Consider the following 19151-nt stretch of genomic DNA (forward strand, 5'->3'; position numbering starts at 1 on the left):
ACGAAGCCACGCCCCCTCGATGAAGCCACGCCCCCGCCATGCGACTCCACCTCCCCCCCAGTGCTCTCCCACCCCCCACCCCCATCTCCACCCCCACTCCTCAGGCCCCGCCCCCTCAGCCCCCACCCCTTCAATGAAGCCACGCCCCCTCGATGAAACCACGCCCCCCAGCCATGCGACTCCACCTCCCCCCCAGTGCTCTCCCACCCCCCACCTCCACCCCCACCCCTCAGGCCCCGCCCCCTCAGGCCCCGCCCCTTCAACGAAGCCACGCCCCCTCGATGAAGCCACGCCCCCCCCCGCCGCCATGCGACTCCACCTCCCCCCCAGTGCTCCCCCGGACCCCGCCCCCTAGGCCCCGCCCACCCCAAGCCCCGCCCACCCCCTTAGCTAAGCCCCGCCCCTCCTCACCCCCCCAGGTCTCCATGCTGCAGAGGGGGCTGAGGCCGTGGGCCACGAAGGGGGCGACGCGGGCGAGGTCGCGGGTGCGCACGCGGGTGGCGAGCAGCGATTGGTGGGCGTCGCGGAAGGTGGTGTCGGTGAGGAGGAGCCCCCGGTGAGCGCGGAGGGCGCGGGCGAACCCCCCCGGGCCCTCCCGCTCCAGCACCGCCCGCAGCCCCGCCGGGGGGGCCCCTGCGGCCAAGAACACGCGTGGCGGCGTATGCGGGGCGGGGCGGGCCGAGCGGGCGCTACGACACGCTACGCACACGCCAGGCGCACGCCAAGCGCGCACGCCAAGCGCGGGTCACGGTATGGCGTGTGCACGCCACCACACGCCATGCGCATGCTAAGGACAGGCCAAGCACACGCTATAAGGTGCCATGCACACGCTACATGCACGCTATGACACGCCACGCACACGCTATGGCGTGCCACACGTGCGCTATGACATGCTATGCACACGCCACACACATGCCAAGCGCACACGCCAAGCACAGGTCATGGTATAGCATGTACACGCCACGACACGCCATGCACATGCTATGGACAGGCCGAGAACACGCTATAACACACCACACATGCCACACACACACTATGGCATGCCACGCACACGGTACGACACGCTATGCACACGCCACACACATGCCAAGCGCACACGCCAAGCACAGGTCATGGTATAGCATGTACACGCCACAACACGCCATGCACATGCTATGGACAGGCCGAGCACACGCTATAACACACCACACATGCCATACACACACTATGGCATGCCACGCACACGGTACGACATGCTATGCACACGCCATGCACATGCCAAGCGCACACGCCAAGCACAGGTCATGGTATAGCATGTACACGCCACAACACGCCATGCACATGCTATGGACAGGCCGAGCACACGCTATAACACACCACACATGCCACACACACACTATGGCATGCCACGCACACGGTATGACACGCTATGCACACGCCACGCACACGCCAAGGACACACGCTGCACACGGGGTCCCGGTATGGCACGCACACGCGATGTCACGCCACGCACACGCTCTAACACGCGTGACGCACCACACCCACCCCCCCTCCATGCCCCCGTGTGTGGCACACGCGTGGCACACGCGTGTCACGCACTCACCCATGGGCACCGGGGGGGGAGGGGGCTCCACCAGTGCCGCCTTGGCCTTTACTGGGAGGGGGGTACTGGGGCCGTTCACCATCACGTGACCTGGGGGGGGGGTCACGTGGTCATGGGGGGGGACGGACGGACGGACACGGGACCCTCCCCCAGACCTCAGAGCCCCACTCCCCTGAGCCCCCCAGTATCCCCCCAGTATCCCCCCAGTTCCCCCCCAGTGAGTTCTTAGAGCCCCCAGTGCCCCCCAGTATCCCCCCAGTGCCCCCCCAGACCCCTCCCAGTCCCCCCAGTATCACCCCAGACCCCTCCCAGCCCCCCCAGGGACCCCTTAGAGCCCCTAGAGCCCCCCAGTATCACCCCAGGGCCCCTCCCAGTGACCCCTTAGAGCCCCCAGTGCCCCCCAGTATCCCCCCAGTGCCCTCTCAGACCCCTCCCAGCCCCCCCAGGGACCCCTTAGAGCCCCCAGAGCCCCCCAGTATGTCCCCAGTGCCCCCCCAGACCCCTCCCAGCCCCCCCAGGGACCCCTTAGAGCCCCCAGAGCCCCCCAGTATCACCCCAGGGCCCCTCCCAGTGACCCCTTAGAGCCCCCCGAGCCCCCCAGTATGTCCCCAGTGCCCTCCCAGACCCCTCCCAGTCCCCCCAGTGACCCTTTAGAGCCCCCAGAGCCCCCCAGTATCACCCCAGGGCCCCTCCCAGTGACCCCTTAGACCCCCCCGAGCCCCCCAGTATCCCCCCAGTCCCCTCCCAGACCCCTCCCAGCCCTCCCAGTGACCCCTTAGAGCCCCCAGAGCCCCCCAGTATCACCCCAGGGCCCCTCCCAGTGACCCTTTAGACCCCCCCGAGCCCCCCAGTATCCCCCCAGTGCCCTCTCAGACCCCTCCCAGCCCCCCCAGGGACCTCTTAGAGCCCCCAGAGCCCCCCAGTATCACCCCAGGGCCCCTCCCAGTGACCCCTTAGAGCCCCCAGTGCCCCCCAGTATACCCCCCCTCCCCTCCCCCTTCCCTCCCATTACCCAGATAATGAAGCAATTTTTGGGCCCGATTCTGGCCGGGGCGGAGGTGGAAGAGTTCGGGGTTCTCGTCGATGAATTGGGTGTCGGCGGCGCCCCCCAAAAACTGGGGGTGGGCCAGAACGTTCTGCAGGAAGGGGATGTTCGTCTGCGGGAGACGGCGCCCGTCAGCGTGCGACGCACGAGGATGATGGTGGGGGGTGGGGGGGGGTGACACGCAGAGGGGCAGCAGCGTGTCATGTTCCCCCCCCCCCCCCCCAAAAAAAACCACCCTCGGGGGGGGGAGGGGGGTGTAACATCCCCCTCGTGCCATACTGGGGGGGTCCCACCGGCCCGTCGTGCGTCGCACGAGGGATTTTGGGGGTCGTACGAGAACTACTGCGGACACCCCCCCCCCCCCCTCTCCTTCTTCCTCACCAATGCATCGCACCAGTGCCCTCCCAGTGCTCTCCCAGTGCCCCCCCAGACCCCCTCCCAGCCCCCCCAGGGACCCCTTAGAGCCCCCCGAGCTCCCCAGTATCACCCCAGTGCCTTCCCAGTGACCCCTTAGAGCTCCCAGTGACCCCCAGTACCACCCAGTGCCCCCACAGACCCCTCCCAGCCCCCCCAGTGACCCCTTAGATACCCCAGTACCCCTCAGTCCCCCCAGGGACCCCTTAGAGCTCCCAGTGCCCCCTGTATCCCCCCAGACCTCCCCCAGAACCCCCTAAAGCCCCCCAGAGCCCCCCAGTATCACCCCAGAGCCCTCCAGTGACCCCTTAGTGCCCCCCAATATCCCCCCAGTATCCCCCCAGTCCCCCCCCCAGCCCCCCCAGGGACCCTTTAGAGCTCCCAGTGCCCCCCTGTATCCCCCCAGACCTCCCCCAGAACCCCCTAAAGCCCCCCAGAGTCCCCCAGTATCACCCCAGAGCCCTCCAGTGACCCCTTAGTGCCCCCAGTGACCCCCCCGACCCCTCCCAGCCCCCCCAGACACCCCTTAGAGCCCTCAGAGCCCCCCAGTATCACCCCAGTGATCAGACCCCCACAGTGCATCCCCCCCCCCTGCATCCCCCCAGAGCCCCCCCAGAACCCCCCCAGAGCCCTCCCAGTCCCTTACCGGTGCATCTACCCCCCCCGCATCCCCCCACAGCCCCCCCAAAGCCCTCCCAGTGCCCTCCCAGTCCCTCCCCGGTGCATCTACCCCCCCCACATCCCCCCACAGCCCACCCCCAACCCCCCCACGATGCATCCTCCCCCCCTGCATCCCTCCAGAGCCCCCCCAGAACCCCCCCAAAGCCCTCCCAGTCCCTCACCAGTGCATCTACCCCCCCCTGCATCCCCCCACAGCCCCCCCAAAGCCCTCCCAGTACCTCCCTGGTGCATCTACCCCCCCCCCCAACACCCCTCCTCACCCCAAGACCCCAACCTTGCCCCACCCCCCCCCAACCCCACCTTGACCCCCCGGATGCGGAACTCGGCCAGTGCCCGGCTCATCTTGGCGGCGGCGGCCGGCTGGTCCGGCCCGTGGGCCACCACCTTCACCAGTAGCGAGTCATAGTGGGGGGAGATGAGGGCCCCCTGGAAAGCCGAAGCCCCGTCCAAACGGATCCCCATCCCTTCGCCGCTCCGGAACACCTGCCGGCACCCCCCAAACCCTATAGATAACCCTATAGGGGCCCACGGGCCGTATAAGGGCTCACACAGCCCCTATAGGGTTCACTGCAGCCCCTATAGGGTTCAGTGCAGCCCCCAGAGAGCCTCCGGGGGGCACCCACCCACCCCACAGAGCCTCTGAGGGACACCCCCCAACCTACAGAGAACCTATAGAGCCGCATATAGGCACCCCGAGCCCTATAGATAACCCTATAGGGGCCCACGGGCCGTATAAGGGCTCACAGAGCCCCTATAGGGTTCAGTGCAGCCCCTATAGGGTTCAGTGCAGCCCCCAGAGAGCCTCCGGGGGGCACCCACCCACCCCACACAGCCTCTGAGGGACACCCCCCAACCTACAGAGAACCTATAGAGCCGCCTATAGGCACCCCGAGCCCTATAGATAACCCTATAGGGGCCCACGGGCCATATAAGGGCTCACAGAGCCCCTATAGGGTTCAGTGCAGCCCCCAGAGAGCCTCCGGGGGGCACCCACCCACCCCACAGAGCCTCTGAGGGACACCCCCCAACCTACAGAGAACCTATAGAGTGCCTATGGACCCTATAGGGGATCCCAAGGGGGGGGTCCCACGGGGGGTCCCATGGGTGGTCCCGGGGGGGTCCTATGGGGGGTCCTATGGGATCCCATAGGGGTGTCCCATAGGAGTCCTAAGGGGGGTCCCAAAAGGGGGTCCCAAAAGGGGGTCCCAAAAGGGCGTTCTAAGGGGGTCCTAAGGGGGGGTCCCAAGAGGGGGTTCCATGGGGGGTCCTGGGGGGGTCCTAAGGGGGGTCCTAAGGGGGTCCCATGGGGGGTCCTAAGGGGGGGATCCCATAGGAGTGTCCCATAGGAGTCCTAAGGGGGGGTCCCAAAGGGGAGTTCCATGGGGGGTCCTGGGGGGGTCCTAAGGGGGGTCATCCCATAGGGGTGTCCCATAGGTGTCCTAAGGGGGGTCCCAAGGGGGGGTCCCAAGAGGGGGTTCCACGGGGGGTCCTGGTGGGGTCCTAAGGGGGGTCCTATGGAAGGGATCCCATAGGGGTGTCCCATAGGTGTCCTAAGGGGGGTCCCAAAGGGGGGGTCCCAAGAGGGGAGTCCTGGGGGGGTCCTGGGGGGGGCCTATGGGGAGGATCCCATAGGGGTGTCCCATAGGTGTCCTAAGGGGGGTCCCAAAGGGGGGTTCTAAGGGGGGGTCCCAAAGGGGGGTTCCATGGGGGGTCCTAAGGGGGGTCCTATGGGGGGGATCCCATAGGGGTGTCCCATAGGTGTCCTAAGGGGGGTCCCAAGGGGGGGTCCCAAGAGGGGAGTCCTGGGGGGGTCCTGGGGGGGTCCTATGGGGAGGATCCCATAGGGGTGTCCCATAGGTGTCCTAAGGGGGGTCCCAAAGGGGGGTCCCAAGAGGGGAGTCCTGGGGGGGTCCTATGGGGAGGATCCCATAGGGGTGTCCCATAGGTGTCCTAAGGGGGGTCCCAAAGGGGGGTCCCAAGAGGGGGTTCCATGGGGGGTCCTGGGGGGGTCCTAAGGGGGGTCCTATGGGGGGGATCCCATAGGGGTGTCCCATAGGTGTCCTAAGGGGGGTCCCAAGGGGGGGTCCCAAGAGGGGGTTTCATGGGGGGTCCTGGTGGGGTCCTAAGGGGGGACCTATGGGGGGGATCCCATAGGGTGTCCCATAGGAGTCGTAAGGGGGGTTCTAAGGGGGGTTCCCAAGAAGGGGTTCCTGGGGGGGGCGGGGGGGGGGGAGGTCCTGAGGGGGGGGTCCCAGGGGGTCACCTCGATGCGGCCGGTGTCGGGCTGGAAGCCGCGGGCGGGGTCCTCGGTGGTGACGCGGCACTGGATGGCGCAGCCGTTGACGCGGATGCTCTCCTGGCGCAGCCCCAGTTCGGGCAGCGACCGACCCGCCGCCACCTGCAGCTGCGCGTGGACCAGGTCCACGCTGCCACGGGTGACAGGGGTGTCACCATGGGGGGGGGGGGACACACAGGGGTCGGGGGGGGGCAGGTATCGGGGGGGACACCCAGGGGTTCAGGGGACACCCAGGGGTTTGGGGGACCAGAGCATCAGAGCATCCCGCATCCCTCCGGGTACCCAGGACCATCCCGCGACTCCCCAATCTCAGGGACCCCCATTTTGGGGGGGACCCACATTTTGGGGGGTGACAGAGGGGTCTGGGGGGTGACAGAGGGGTCTGGGGAGGGGACACAGGGGTCTGGGGACACCCAGATATCGGGGGGGGACACCCAGGGGTTCGAGGGACCAGAGCATCCCGCATCCCTCTGGGTACCCAGGACCATCCCGCAACCCCCTAATCTCAGGGACCCACATTTTGGGGGGGGACCCACATTTTGGGGGGTGACAGAGGGGTCTGGGGGGGGACAGAGGGGTCTGGGGACACCCAGATATCGGGGGGGGACACCCAGGGGTCCGGGGGACCAGAGCATCCCGCATCCCTCCGGGTACCCAGGACCATCCCGCAACCCCCCAATCTCAGGGACCCACATTTTGAAGGGGGGGACCCACATTTTGGGGGGGGACAGAGGGGTCTGGGGGGTGACAGAGGGGTCTGGGGGGGTGACACAGGGCTCTGGGGACACCCAGATATCGGGGGGGGACACCCAGGGGTTCGAGGGACCAGAGCATCCCGCATCCCTCCGGGTACCCAGGACCATCCCGCAACCCCCTAATCTCAGGGACCCACATTTTGGGGGGGGACCCACATTTTGGGGGGTGACAGAGGGGTCTGGGGGGGGACAGAGGGGTCTGGGGACACCCAGGTATTGGGGAGAGACACACCCAGGGGTTCGGGGGACACCCAGGGGTCCGGGGGACCAGAGCATCCCGCATCCCTCCGGGTACCCAGAACCATCCCGCAACCCCCCAACCTCAGGGACCCACATTTTTGGGGGGGGGGCGGGACCCACATCTCTGGGGGGGGGGGGACAGAGGTGTCCCCGGGGGGGGGGTGACACTCACTCGGTGATCTCCTCGGTGACGGTGTGTTCCACTTGGAGGCGGGAGTTGACCTCGATGAAGTAGTAGTCCCCGTTCTGGTCCACCAGGAACTCCACCGTCCCCGCGTTCTCGTAGCCCACCTGCGTCACCCCCCCCCCCCCCCCCATGTCACCGTCACCCCAAATGCCACCTGGGGGTCCTCCCGACCCCTGGGGTCCCCCCCCAACTCCTGTTCCCCCCCCCACCCCCCCCAAACGCCTGGGACCCCCCAAGATGCTTCCCCCTCCCACCCCCTCCAGGGGATGGATGCTCAACCCTTCCCCCCAACTCCTGGGTGCCCCCCAAACTCCTGGGTGCCCCCCCAAATCTCTTGGGTGCCCCCCCGGCCCCATGGGTGCCCCCTAATTCATGGGTGCCCCCCCAAACTCCTGGGTGCCCCCCCAGCCTCCTGGGTGCCCCCCAGGGGATGGATGCTCATCCCTTCCCCCAACTCCTGGGGGCACCCCAAACTCTTGGGTGTCCCCCCAAACCTCTTGGGTGCCCCCCCCCGCCCCATGGGTGCCCCCCTAATTCATGGGTGCCCCCCCAGCCTCCTGGGTGCCCCCCCCCAAACTCCAGGATCCCCCAGGGGATGGATGCTCATCCCTTCCCCCAACTCCTGGGGGCACCCCAAACTCTTGGGTGCCCCCCCCAAACCTCTTGGGTGCCCCCCCTCCCGTCCCATGGGTGCCCCCCTAATTCATGGGTGCCCCCCCAAACTCCTGGGTGCCCCCCCAGCCCCCTGGGTGCCCCCCCCCAGCCTCCAGGGTCCCCCAGGGGATGGGTGAACCTCCCTTCCCCCAGCTCCTGGGTGCCCCCCAAACTCCTGAGTGCCCCCCCAAAACTCTTGGGTGCCCCCCCCCCCCACCTTCATGGGTGCCCCCCCCCGGGCCGGTGGGTGCCCCCGGTACCTGCTGGGCCAGGCGGACGGCGTCGCCGGCCAGGCGGGCGCGGAGGTCGGGGCGCAGGCGGGCGGCCGGGGCGATCTCCACCACTTTTTGGTGGCGGCGTTGGATGGAGCAGTCGCGTTCGTAGAGGTGGACCACGTTCCCGTGTTGGTCCCCTGCGGGAGCACCCCCAAAATTTAGGGAGCCGGGGGGGGGGGGGGGGGACGGGGTCGGGGACGGGGGGATGGGCACCCCCAAAAGGGACTCATGGGGGGGCTGGGCACCCTAAAAAAAGGGATCCAGGGGTCTGGGCACCCCAAATTCAGGCACCCAGGGGTCTGGGCACCCCAAAAAAGGACCCAGGGGTGGGTGGGCACCCCAAAAAAAGGCCCCCCCCAAATACCGCAGGCCCCCCCCAAATACCCCCAAGGACCCCCCCAAAGCCCCCAGTGACCCCCAAAGCCCCCCAAGGACCCCCTCAAAGCCCCCAGTGACCCCCTCCAAAACCCCCAATGCCCCCCAGAGACGCCCCAAAGCCCCTCAGGGACCCCCAAAGCCCCCCAGGGACCACCCCCAAATACCCAAGGGCCCCCCCTAAATACCCCAGGGCCCCCCCCAAAGGCCCCAGTGACCCCCAAAGCCCCCCAAGGACCCCCTCAAAGCCCCCAGTGACCCCCAAAGCTCCCCAAGGACCCCCCCCAAAGCCCTCAATGCCCCCCAGAGACGCCCCAAAGCCCCCCAGGGACCCCCAAAGCCCCCCAGGGACCACTCCCAAATACCCCAGGGCCCCCCCCAAATACCCCAGGCCCCCCCCAAGGACCCCCTCAAAGCCCCCAGTGGCCCCCTCCAAAACCCCCAATGCCCCCCAGAGACGCCCCAAAGCCCCCAGTGACCCCCAAACCTCCCCAGGGACCCCCAAAGCCCCCCAGGGACCCCCCCCCCCAGGGACACCCCCCCCCGGGACCCCCCCCCGGGCCGTACCCAGGATCTGGACCTCGATGTGTCGGGGCCGTTCGATGAATTTCTCCACGAAAAGGGCCCCGTTACCGAACGCCGCCAGAGCCTCCGAGGAGGCGCGGGAAAAGCTCTCCTCCAGCTCCTGCGCACACCCCCAAACGTGGGTGGGCCCCCCCCCCAAAAAACGCCGGGGTCCCCCCCCCCACCCACTGGGGTCGCCCCCACCCATTGGGGTCCACTCTGGGGTCCTCCCACCGACTGGGATCCCCCCCACCTATTGGGGTCACTCCCATCATTGGGGTCCGCCCCTGGCCCCCCCCCCCCCCACTTTGGGGTCCCCCCACTTATTGGGGTCCCCCCCACCCACTGGGGTCCACCCCGTGTCCCCCCCCCCCTCTGGGGTCCTCCCACTTATTGGGGTCCCCCCCACTCATTGGGGTCCCACCCGGGCCCCTCCCCCCCCACCTCTGGGGTCCCCAGGTTTGGGGGGAGTCACGGGGGGGGAGGGGGGGGCCCAGGGAATTTGGGGGTCCCGGGGCGGGGGTCCCATGGCCGGGGGGGGTTCTGGGGTGGGGGTCCCATGGAATTGGGGGTCCCATGTCTGGGGGGTGTCCTGGGGTGGGGGTCCCGTGGAATTGGGGGTCCCAGGGTGGGGGTCCCATGGTGGGGGGGGTGTCTTGGGGTGGGGGTCCTGTGGAATTGGGGGTCCCATGGTGGGGGTCCCGTGGCCAAGGGGGTGTCCTGGGGTGGGGGTCCCATGGCTGGTGGGGGGGGTTCTGGGGTGGGGGTCCCGTGGAATTGGGGGTCCTGGGGTGGGGGTCCCATGGCCGGGGGGGGGGGTCCCGGGGTGGGGGTCCCATGGTGGGGGGGGTTCTGGGATGGGGGATCCCATGTCTGGGGGGTGTCCTGGGGTGGGGGTCCCATGGAATTGGGGGTCCTGGAGTGGGGGTCCCATGGTGGGGGGGGTTCTGGGATGGGGGATCCCATGTCTGGGGGGTGTCCTGGGGTGGGGGTCCCGTGGAATTGGGGGTCCTGGGGTGGGGGTCCCATGGTGGGGGGGGTGTCTTGGGGTGGGGGTCCTGTGGAATTGGGGGTCCCGGGGTGGGGGTCCCATGGTGGGGGGTGTCCTGGGGTGGGGGTCCCATGGCTGGTGGGGGGGGTTCTGGGGTGGGGGTCCCGTGGAATTGGGGGTCCTGGGGTGGGGGTCCCATGGCCGGGGGGGGGTGTCCTGGGGTGGGGGTCCTGTGGAATTGGGGGTCCCGGGGTGGGGGTCCCATGGCTGGGGGGTGTCCTGGGGTGGGGGTCCCATAGAATTGGGGGTCCTGGGGTGGGGGTCCCATGGCCGGGGGGGGTTCTGGGGTGGGGGTCCTGTGGTATTGGGGGTCCTGGGGTGGGGGTCCCATGGTGGGGGGGGTGTCTTGGGGTGGGGGTCCCCTGGAATTGGGGGGTGTCCCGATGTGGGGGATCGCATGGAATGGGGGGTGCCCCCCCCCCCCCCTCCCCAGCCCCATACCTGGGGGGAGCGGACCACCCTCATGCCGCGGCCGCCGCCACCGTGAGCGGCTTTGAAGATGACGGGAAAGCCCACGCGGTGGGCGAAGTCCTGCGCCTCCCCCAGCCCCGACACCGGCGCCGCCGTCCCCGGGACCACCGGCACTCCTGGGGGGGGACGGACACACGGACACACGGCACGTGACACCCCCTCAGCGACCCCCCCCGCTGCTGCTCCCCACACCCCTTCCCCAGGACATCCCCCCCCCCCGAACCTCCTCTAAGGCCATCAGCCTCTCCTGTGGGCTGCAGCGCCCCCCACACTCCCAGTAGCCCCCCAGTAACCCCATACCCCCCCTAAACTCCCAGTAGCCCCCCCACTAACCCCACAGCCCCCCCAAACTCCCAGTAGCCCCCCAATAACCCCATACCCCCCCTAAACTCCCAGTAGCCCCCCACTAACCCCACAGCCTCCCCATAAACTCCCAGTAGCCCCCCAATAATCCCACAGCCCCCCATGATCTCCCAGTAGCCCCCCACTAACCCCACAGCCCCCCCATAGACATCTCTACCCCCCACTAACCCCATACCCCCCCCTAAACTCCCAGTAGCCCCCCACTAACCCCACAGCCTCCCCATAAACTCCCAGTAGCCCCCCAATAATCCCACAGCCCCCCATGATCTCCCAGTAGCCCCCCACTAACCCCACAGCCCCCCCATAGACATTTCCACCCCCCCACTAACCCCATACCCCCCCTAAACTCCCAGTAGCCCCCCACTAACCCCACAGCCCCCCCATAAACTCCCAGTAGCCCCCCACTAACCCCATACCCCCCCCATGATCTCCCAGTAGCCCCCCACTAACCCCACAGCCCCCCCATAGAGCCCTCTACCCCCCCAATAAGCCCATAACTCCCCCATAACCCCCCAATAACCCCATAACTCCCCCATATCCCCCCTCAATAACCCCATATCTCCCCCATAACCCCCCAAAATGACCCCAAAACTCCCCCCACCCCCCCTAAATAACCCCATAACTCCCCCATAACCCCCCAAAATCTCCAAAACTCCCCCCACCCCCCCTAAATAACCCCATATCTCCCCCATAACCCCCCAATAACCCCATAACTCCCCCATACCCCCCACAATCCCCATAACTCCCCCCACCCCCCAAAAAAAACCCCATAAACGCCCCCCCGCCCCAAATAACCCCATAACTCCCCCATACGCCCCCCCAATAACCCCATAACTTCCCCATATACCCCCTAAAATCCCCATAACTCCCCCCACCCCCCTAAAAAAACCCGTATCTTCCCCCATATACCCCCCAAAATCCCCATAACTCCCCCCACCCCCCCTAAATAACCCCATATCTCCCCCATAACCCCCCAAAATGACCCCATAACTTCCCCATATACCCCCCAATAACTCCATAACTCCCCCATATCCCCCCAAAATGACCCCATAACTCCCCCATAACCCCCAAATAACCCCATAACTCCCCCATATACCCCCCAAAATCCCCATAACTCCCCCCACCCCCCCTAAATAACCCCATATCTCCCCCATAACCCCCCAAAATGACCCCATAACTCCCCCATATCCCCCTGCAATAACCCCATAACTTCCCCATATACCCCCCAATAACCCCATAACTCCCCCATATCCCCCTAAAATGACCCCATAACTCCCCCATAACCCCCAAATAACCCCATAACTCCCCCATATACCCCCCAAAATCCCCATAACTCCCCCCCCCCCAATAACCCCATAACTCCCCCATACGCCCCCCAAATAACCCCATAAGCCCCCCCAACACCCCCCAACCCCCCCGCCGGGCCCCGTACCGGCAGCGATGGCGATGGCGCGCGCTTCCACTTTATCCCCCATTTTTCGGACGACTTCGGGGGGGGGTCCCACAAACCGCACCCCCGCGTCCAGGCAGGCCTGGGCGAAGTCGGCCCGTTCCGACAGGAACCCGTAGCCCGGGTGGATGGCGTCCACCCCGTTCTCCTGCGGGGTTACCCCGGCGTTTGGGGGAGAAGGGTCACGTGACCCCCCCCCCCAACACCCCCAGACCCCCCCCAGCACCCCCAGCCCCCTGTTTTGGGGGATCCTATATCCCCACCCTATATCCCCACGGACCCATGAGGGGGTATTGGGGGGGGTCACATGACCCCCAGCACCCCCAGACCCCCCCCCCAGGACCCAGGTGGGTCACGTGACCCCCCATCACACCCCAGACCCCCCCACATCACCCCCAGACCCCCCCCATCACCCCCAGACCCCTGTTTTGGGGGATCCTATATCCCCACCCTATATCCCCATGGACCCACAGGGGGGTATGGGGGGGGTCACGTGACCCCCAGCACCCCCCCCAAGGACTCAGGTGGGTCACGTGACCCCCCATCACGCCCCAGACCCCCCCCATCACCCCCAGACCCCCCCCAGCACCCCCAGACCCCTGTTTTGGGGGATCCTATATCCCCACCCTATATCCCCATGGACCCACAGGGGGGTATGGGGGGGGTCACATGACCCCCAGCACCCCCCCCCAAGGACCCAGGTGGGTCACGTGACCCCCCATCACACCCCAGACCCCCCAAATCACCCCCAGACCCCCCCCATCACCCCCAGACCCCTGTTTTGGGGGATCCTATATCCCCATCCTACATCCCCACCGACCCATGGTCCCCATCGTCGTCCCCCCCCCCACTGTCCCCAGCCATCCCCCCATAGCGTTCCTATCCCCATCGCCCCCCGCTGTCCCCCCCCAGCCCCGTTGCCCCCCATTGTCCCCCCCATAGGGTCCCCAGTTGTCCCCCATAGCTTCTCCACTCATTGCCACCATAAGGTCCCAATCTTCACCCCCCCCAAAGCATCCCCAGCCGTCCCCCCATAGCGTCCCCATCCCTGTCACCCCCCAGCACCCCCCCCCAACCCCATCACCCCCCATAGTCCCCCCCATAGGTTCTCCAGTTGTCCCCCATAGCTTCTCCAGTTGTCCCCCATAGCTTCTCCACTCATTGCCACCATAATGTCCCCGTCGTCCCCCCCTCAAAGCGTCCCCAGCCATCCCCCCAGAGCGTCCCCATCCCTGTCACCCCCCAGCGCCCCCCCCAACCCCATAACCCCTCATAGTCCCCCGGTGTCCCCCCCATGGCTTCTCCAGTTGTCCCCCATAGCTTCTCCACTCATTGCCACCATAATGTCCCCATCGTCCCCCCCCCCAAAGCGTCCCCAGCCGTCCCCCCATAGCGTCCCCATCCCTGTTGCCCCCCAGTGTCTCCCCCAACCCCATAACCCCTCATAGTCCCCCGGTGTCCCCCCCATAGGGTCCCCAGTTGTCCCCCATAGCTTCTCCAGTTGTCCCCCATGGCTTCTCCACTCATTGCCACCATAATGTCCCCATCGTCCCCCCCCCAAAGCGTCCCCAGCCGTCCCCCCATAGCGTCCCCATCCCTGTCGCCCCCCAGTGTCTCCCCCAACCCCATAACCCCTCATAGTCCCCCGGTGTCCCCCCCAAAAGTTCTCCAGTTGTCCCCCATAGCTTCTCCAGTTGTCCCCCATAGCTTCTCCACTCATTGCCACCATAAGGTCCCAATCTTCGCCCCCCCCAAAGCGTCCCCAGCCATCCCCCCAGAGCGTCCCCATCCCTGTCACCCCCCAGCGCCCCCCCCAACCCCATAACCCCTCATAGTCCCCCGGTGTCCCCCCCATGGCTTCTCCAGGTGTCCCCCATGGCTTCTCCACTCATTGCCACCATAATGTCCCCATCGTCCCCCCCTCAAAGCGTCCCCAGCCGTCCCCCCATAGCGTCCCCATCCCTGTTGCCCCCCAGTGTCCCCCCCAACCCCATAACCCCTCATAGTCCCCCGGTGTCCCCCCCATAGGGTCCCCAGTTGTCCCCCATAGCTTCTCCAGTTGTCCCCCATGGCTTCTCCACTCATTGCCACCATAATGTCCCCATCGTCCCCCCCCCAAAGCATCCCCAGCCGTCCCCCCATAGCGTCCCCATCCCTGTTGCCCCCCAGTGTCCCCCCCAACCCCATCACCCCCCATAGTCCCGCGGTGTCCCCCCCAAAAGTTCTCCAGTTGTCCCCCATAGGGTCCCCAGGTGTCCCCCATAGCTTCTCCACTCATTGCCGCCATAATGTCCCCATCGTCCCCCCCCCAAAGCGTCCCCAGCCGTCCCCCCAGAGCGTCCCCATCCCTGTTGCCCCCCAGCGTCCCCCCCAACCCCATAACCCCCCATAGTCCCCCGGTGTCCCCCCCATAGGGTCCCCAGTTGTCCCCCATAGCTTCTCCACTCATTGCCACCATAAGGTCCCAATCTTCGCCCCCCCCCAAAGCGTCCCCAGCCATCCCCCCATAGCGTCCCCATCCCCGTCGCCCCTCAGCGTCCCCCCCCCAGCCCCATGGCCCCCCGGGGGTACCCGGGCGACGCGGATGATGTCGGGGATGTGGAGGTAGGCCTGCACGGGGGGCAGCCCCCGCCCCACCAGGTAGGCCTCGTCCGCCTTCTGCCGGTGCATCTGCCCCGTGTCCTGCTCCGAGTAGACGGCCACCGTCCGGATGCCCAACTCCGTGCAGGCCCGGAACACCCGGATGGCGATCTCCCCTTGGGGACGGGGACACGGGGACGTGGGGACGGGGACACCCCGGGGACACCCCATCCCGCTGGGGACATGGGGACGGGGACAGGGACACCCCATCCTGCTGGGGACATGGGGATGGGGACACCGCAGGGATATCCCGGCTGGGAAGGGGACACGGAGACATGGGGATGGGGACAGGGACACGCTGGGGACACCCCATCCCACTGGGGACATGGGTACGGGGACAGGGACACGCCAGGGACACCCCATCCCGCTGGGGACATGGGGACACTCCGGGGACACCCCATCTCACTGGGGACATGGGGATGGGGACACTGCAGGGACATCCCGGCTGGGAGTGGGACACGGGGACATGGGGACGGGGACAGGGACATGCCGGGGACACCCCATCCCGTTGGGGACATGGGGATGGGGACAGGGACACCCCATCCCTCTGGGGACACGGGGATGGGGACACCGCAGGGACATCCCGGCTGGGAGGGGGACACGGGGACATGGGGACGGGGACAGGGACACGCCGGGGACACCCCATCCCGCTGGAGACATGGGGACGGGGACAGGGACACCCTGGGGACACCCCATCCCGCTGGGGACATGGGGATGGGGACACCGCAGGGATATCCCGGCTGGGAGGGGGACACGGGGACATGGGGATGGGGACAGGGACACCCCAGGACACCCCATCCCACTGGGGACATGGGGACGGGGACACCACAGGGATATCCCGGCTGGGAGGGGGACACGGGGACACCCCGGGGACACCCCATCCCACTGGGGACATGGGGACCTTGGGGACATCCCGGCTGGGAGGGGGACACGGGGACAGCTCATCCTGATGGGGACATCCCAGGGGACATGGGGGACCCCAGGGGACATGGGGGGGGACAGAGGGGGGACATTAGGGGGGTCAGAGGGGACATGGGGGGGGACAGGGGGGGGACGGGGGGGGACATTGGGGGGGTCAGAGGGGACATAGGGAACATGGGGGGAGAGAGGGGACATGGGGGGCACAGGTGACATTGGGGGGGACAGAGGGGACAGGGGGACCCCAGGGGACATTGGGGAGGACAGGGGTGTCCCCGGGGGCCACCACTTACCCCGGTTGGCCACCAGGACTTTGCGGATGGGCTGATAACTGAGGGGGCGGGTGGTGCCGGGGGGGGGGGGGGGACCCCGTAACCACCGAACCCCCAAAAGGGCTCGGCCCCCCCCGCGGGGGACGCACAGCTGCAACATCTGGGGACGGACGGACGGACGGACACAGGGACACGAGGGAGGGGACACACAGAGGGGACACAAACACGAAGGGGGGGTCAGAGCTCAGCTCCTCCACCCCCCCCCCCAATCCCACCGGGAGCACAACCCTATACGAGACAGCGGAGAATCCCCTCCCTTTCCCTCCCCCTCCTCCTTTCCCAGAAGGCACTGGGGCATTTGGGGCAGCTCACCTTTGCCCCAGTGACCTTTGACCCCCCCCATCCCCCCCCACCCCCCAATCCCTATAGGGGACAGCAGAGAATCTCTCCCCCCCTCCCCCCTTTTCCCCTCCCCCTCCCCCCCAATTTGCCCAGAAGGGACCCAGATCACCCCTCCCCCCCCCTCAACCTTTCCCCCAGTGACCTTTGACCCCCCCAAATCCCTCCCGAAGGGACACAAGTGCCCCCCTCCCCCCCTCCCCCCCCACCCCGGGGCCATTGCACAACCCTATACGAGACACTGGAGAATCTCAGAAGGCCCCGGGGGGGGTGGGGGTGTCTCCCCTCCCCCCCCGTTAATTAGCAGGAGGGTGTTAATGAGGGGGAGGGAGGGGGTGACACGCGTGTCCTCACATGCGTGAGCGTGGGCAAAGCCCCCCCCTCGCACGAGGACCCCCTTGCACAAGTACTTCTTCCCTGAGCCCCCCCTCGCACAAGCCCAGCTCCTTCACAAGCCCCCCTCGCACGAGCATCTCTTGCACGAGCTGTCTTCTTCCCAAGCCCCCCCCTTGCACGAGCACGTCTCCTTCACAACTACCCCTCGCACGAGCCCCTCTCCTTCACAACAATCTCGCACGAGCATCTCTTGCACAAGCCCCCCTTGCACGAGCCCCTCTCCCTCACGAGCCCCCACTTGCACGGGCATCTCTTGCACCAACCACCTCTTCCACAAGCCCCCCGCTTGCATGAGCATCTCTCGCACACACACCCCTTTCCACAAGGCCCTCCTTGCACGAGCATCTCTCGCACGAGCGCTTCTTCCACCAACCCCCTTGGCACGAGCGCCTCTTGCACGAGCACTCCTTGCACGAGCCCCTCTTCCACAAAAGCCCCCCCCTTGCACGACCCCCCCTTTGCATGAGCATCTCTTGCACGAGCCCCCCTCGCACAACCACCTCTTCCACAAGCTCCCCCCTTGCACAAACATCTCTTGCACGAGCCCCTCTCTTTCACGAGCCCCCCCTCGCACGAGCGCTTCTTCCACCAGCCCCCTTGGCACGAGCACCCCTTGCACGAGCGCCTCTTGCACAAAGCCCCCCTTGCACGAGCCCCCCCTTGCACGAGCATCTCTCGCACGAGCGCTTCTTCCACAGCCCCCTTGGCACGAGCACCCCTTGCACGAGCGCCTCTTGCACGAGCGCCTCTTGCACGAAGCCCCCCCTTGCACAAGCCCCCTTTGCATGAGCATCTCTCGCACGAGCCCCTCTTGCACGAGCGCTTCTTCCACAGCCCCCTTGGCACGAGCGCCTCTCCCTCTCGCCCCCTCCTCTCGCACGAGCACCTTTTCCACCCGCGTCCTTCGCACGCTCGCCCCTTGCACGCGCACTCCTCGCACGCGTGCACTCCTCGCACGCTCGCCCCCTCCCTCTCCGGGCAGGTTGGGACTCGCTGCCCCCCCCCCCCCCCCCCCCCGTCCGTCCGTCCGTCCGTCACACGCGCGGGTGAATCATTCACCCCACGGGGGGGGGGCAAAGTCCATACGGCCCCCGGCGGGCACCTATGGCCCCATACGCCCCCGCAGGGCCAAACTGGGAGCACTGGTTTATACTGGGGTTGCGGGGGGGGGGGGGGCAAATCTATAGGGGCTGCTCTATAGGGGGTTCAGGTCCTATAGGGGGTCCCAGACCCTATAGAGGGCTGATGGGGGGGGATATGCAGAGGGGTCTCCGTTCCTATAGGGCTGCCTGGTCTATAGGGGCTCCCAGGTCCTATAGGGAGTCTGAGGTCCTATAGGGGGTCCCAGGACCTATAGGGGGGTCCCAGGACCTATGGGGGGCTTATGCAGAAGGGTTTTGGCCACTATAGGGGGATAAAGTCTATAGGGGTGCCTGGTCTATAGGGGGTACAGGTTCTATAGGGTGTCCCAGACCCTATAGAGGGCTGAGGGGGGGGACGTATGCAGAGGGGTCCCAGTTCCTATAGGGGTGCCTGGTCTATAGGGGGTCTGAGGTCCTATAGGGGCTCCCAGGACCTATAGGTGACCCCAACCCCTATAGGGGGGGCTCATGCAGAGGGCTCTTGGCCACTATAGCGGGCACAAGTCTATAGGGGGCTGGTCTATAGGGGGTCCGAGGTCCTATAGGGGGTCTGAGACCTTATAGGGGGTCCCAGGACCTATAGGTGACCCCAACCCCTATAGGGGGGGCTTACACAGAGGGCTCTTGGCCACTATAGGGGGCACAAGTCTATAGAGGGTCCCAGACCCTATAGAGGGCTGAGGGGGGGGATACGCAGAGGGGTCTCGGTTCCTATAGGGCTGCCTGGTCTATAGGGGCTCCCAGGTCCTATAGGGGGTCCCAGGACCTATAGGGGGTCCCAGGACCTATAGGGGGGCTTACGCAGAGGGCTCTTGGCCACTATAGGGGGCACAAGCCTATAGGGGGCGGGTCTATAGCGGGTACAGGTTCTATAGGGGGTCCCAGACCCTATAGAGGGCTGATGGGGGGGGATATGCAGAGGGGTCTCGGTTCCTATAGGGCTGCCTGGTCTATAGGGGGCCTGAGGTCCTATAGGGGGTC

General features: G+C 66.8%; 1 protein-coding gene across 1 annotated transcript in view; it reads right to left on the bottom strand.

The window, feature by feature from the left end:
* The window catches only part of PC (pyruvate carboxylase), a gene marked incomplete at its 5' end in the record, with an annotated part of 32141 nt that extends 15748 nt beyond the window's left edge, over positions 1-16393 (bottom strand). Inside the window, 12 exons of the mRNA XM_082496930.1 lie at positions 412-633; positions 1583-1672; positions 2595-2739; positions 4023-4205; positions 5986-6148; positions 7186-7304; positions 8115-8266; positions 9072-9189; positions 10561-10706; positions 12386-12551; positions 14975-15159; positions 16255-16393. Coding sequence (XP_082353056.1) covers positions 412-633; positions 1583-1672; positions 2595-2739; positions 4023-4205; positions 5986-6148; positions 7186-7304; positions 8115-8266; positions 9072-9189; positions 10561-10706; positions 12386-12551; positions 14975-15159; positions 16255-16393 — 1828 coding nt within the window. The remainder of the gene's footprint in view (positions 1-411; positions 634-1582; positions 1673-2594; positions 2740-4022; positions 4206-5985; positions 6149-7185; positions 7305-8114; positions 8267-9071; positions 9190-10560; positions 10707-12385; positions 12552-14974; positions 15160-16254) is intronic.
* Between the last annotated feature and the right edge of the window lie 2758 nt (positions 16394-19151).

Source organism: Vanellus vanellus (assembly GCF_965231255.1).
Source record: "Vanellus vanellus genome assembly, chromosome: 33".
Lineage (NCBI taxonomy): Eukaryota > Metazoa > Chordata > Aves > Charadriiformes > Charadriidae > Vanellus > Vanellus vanellus.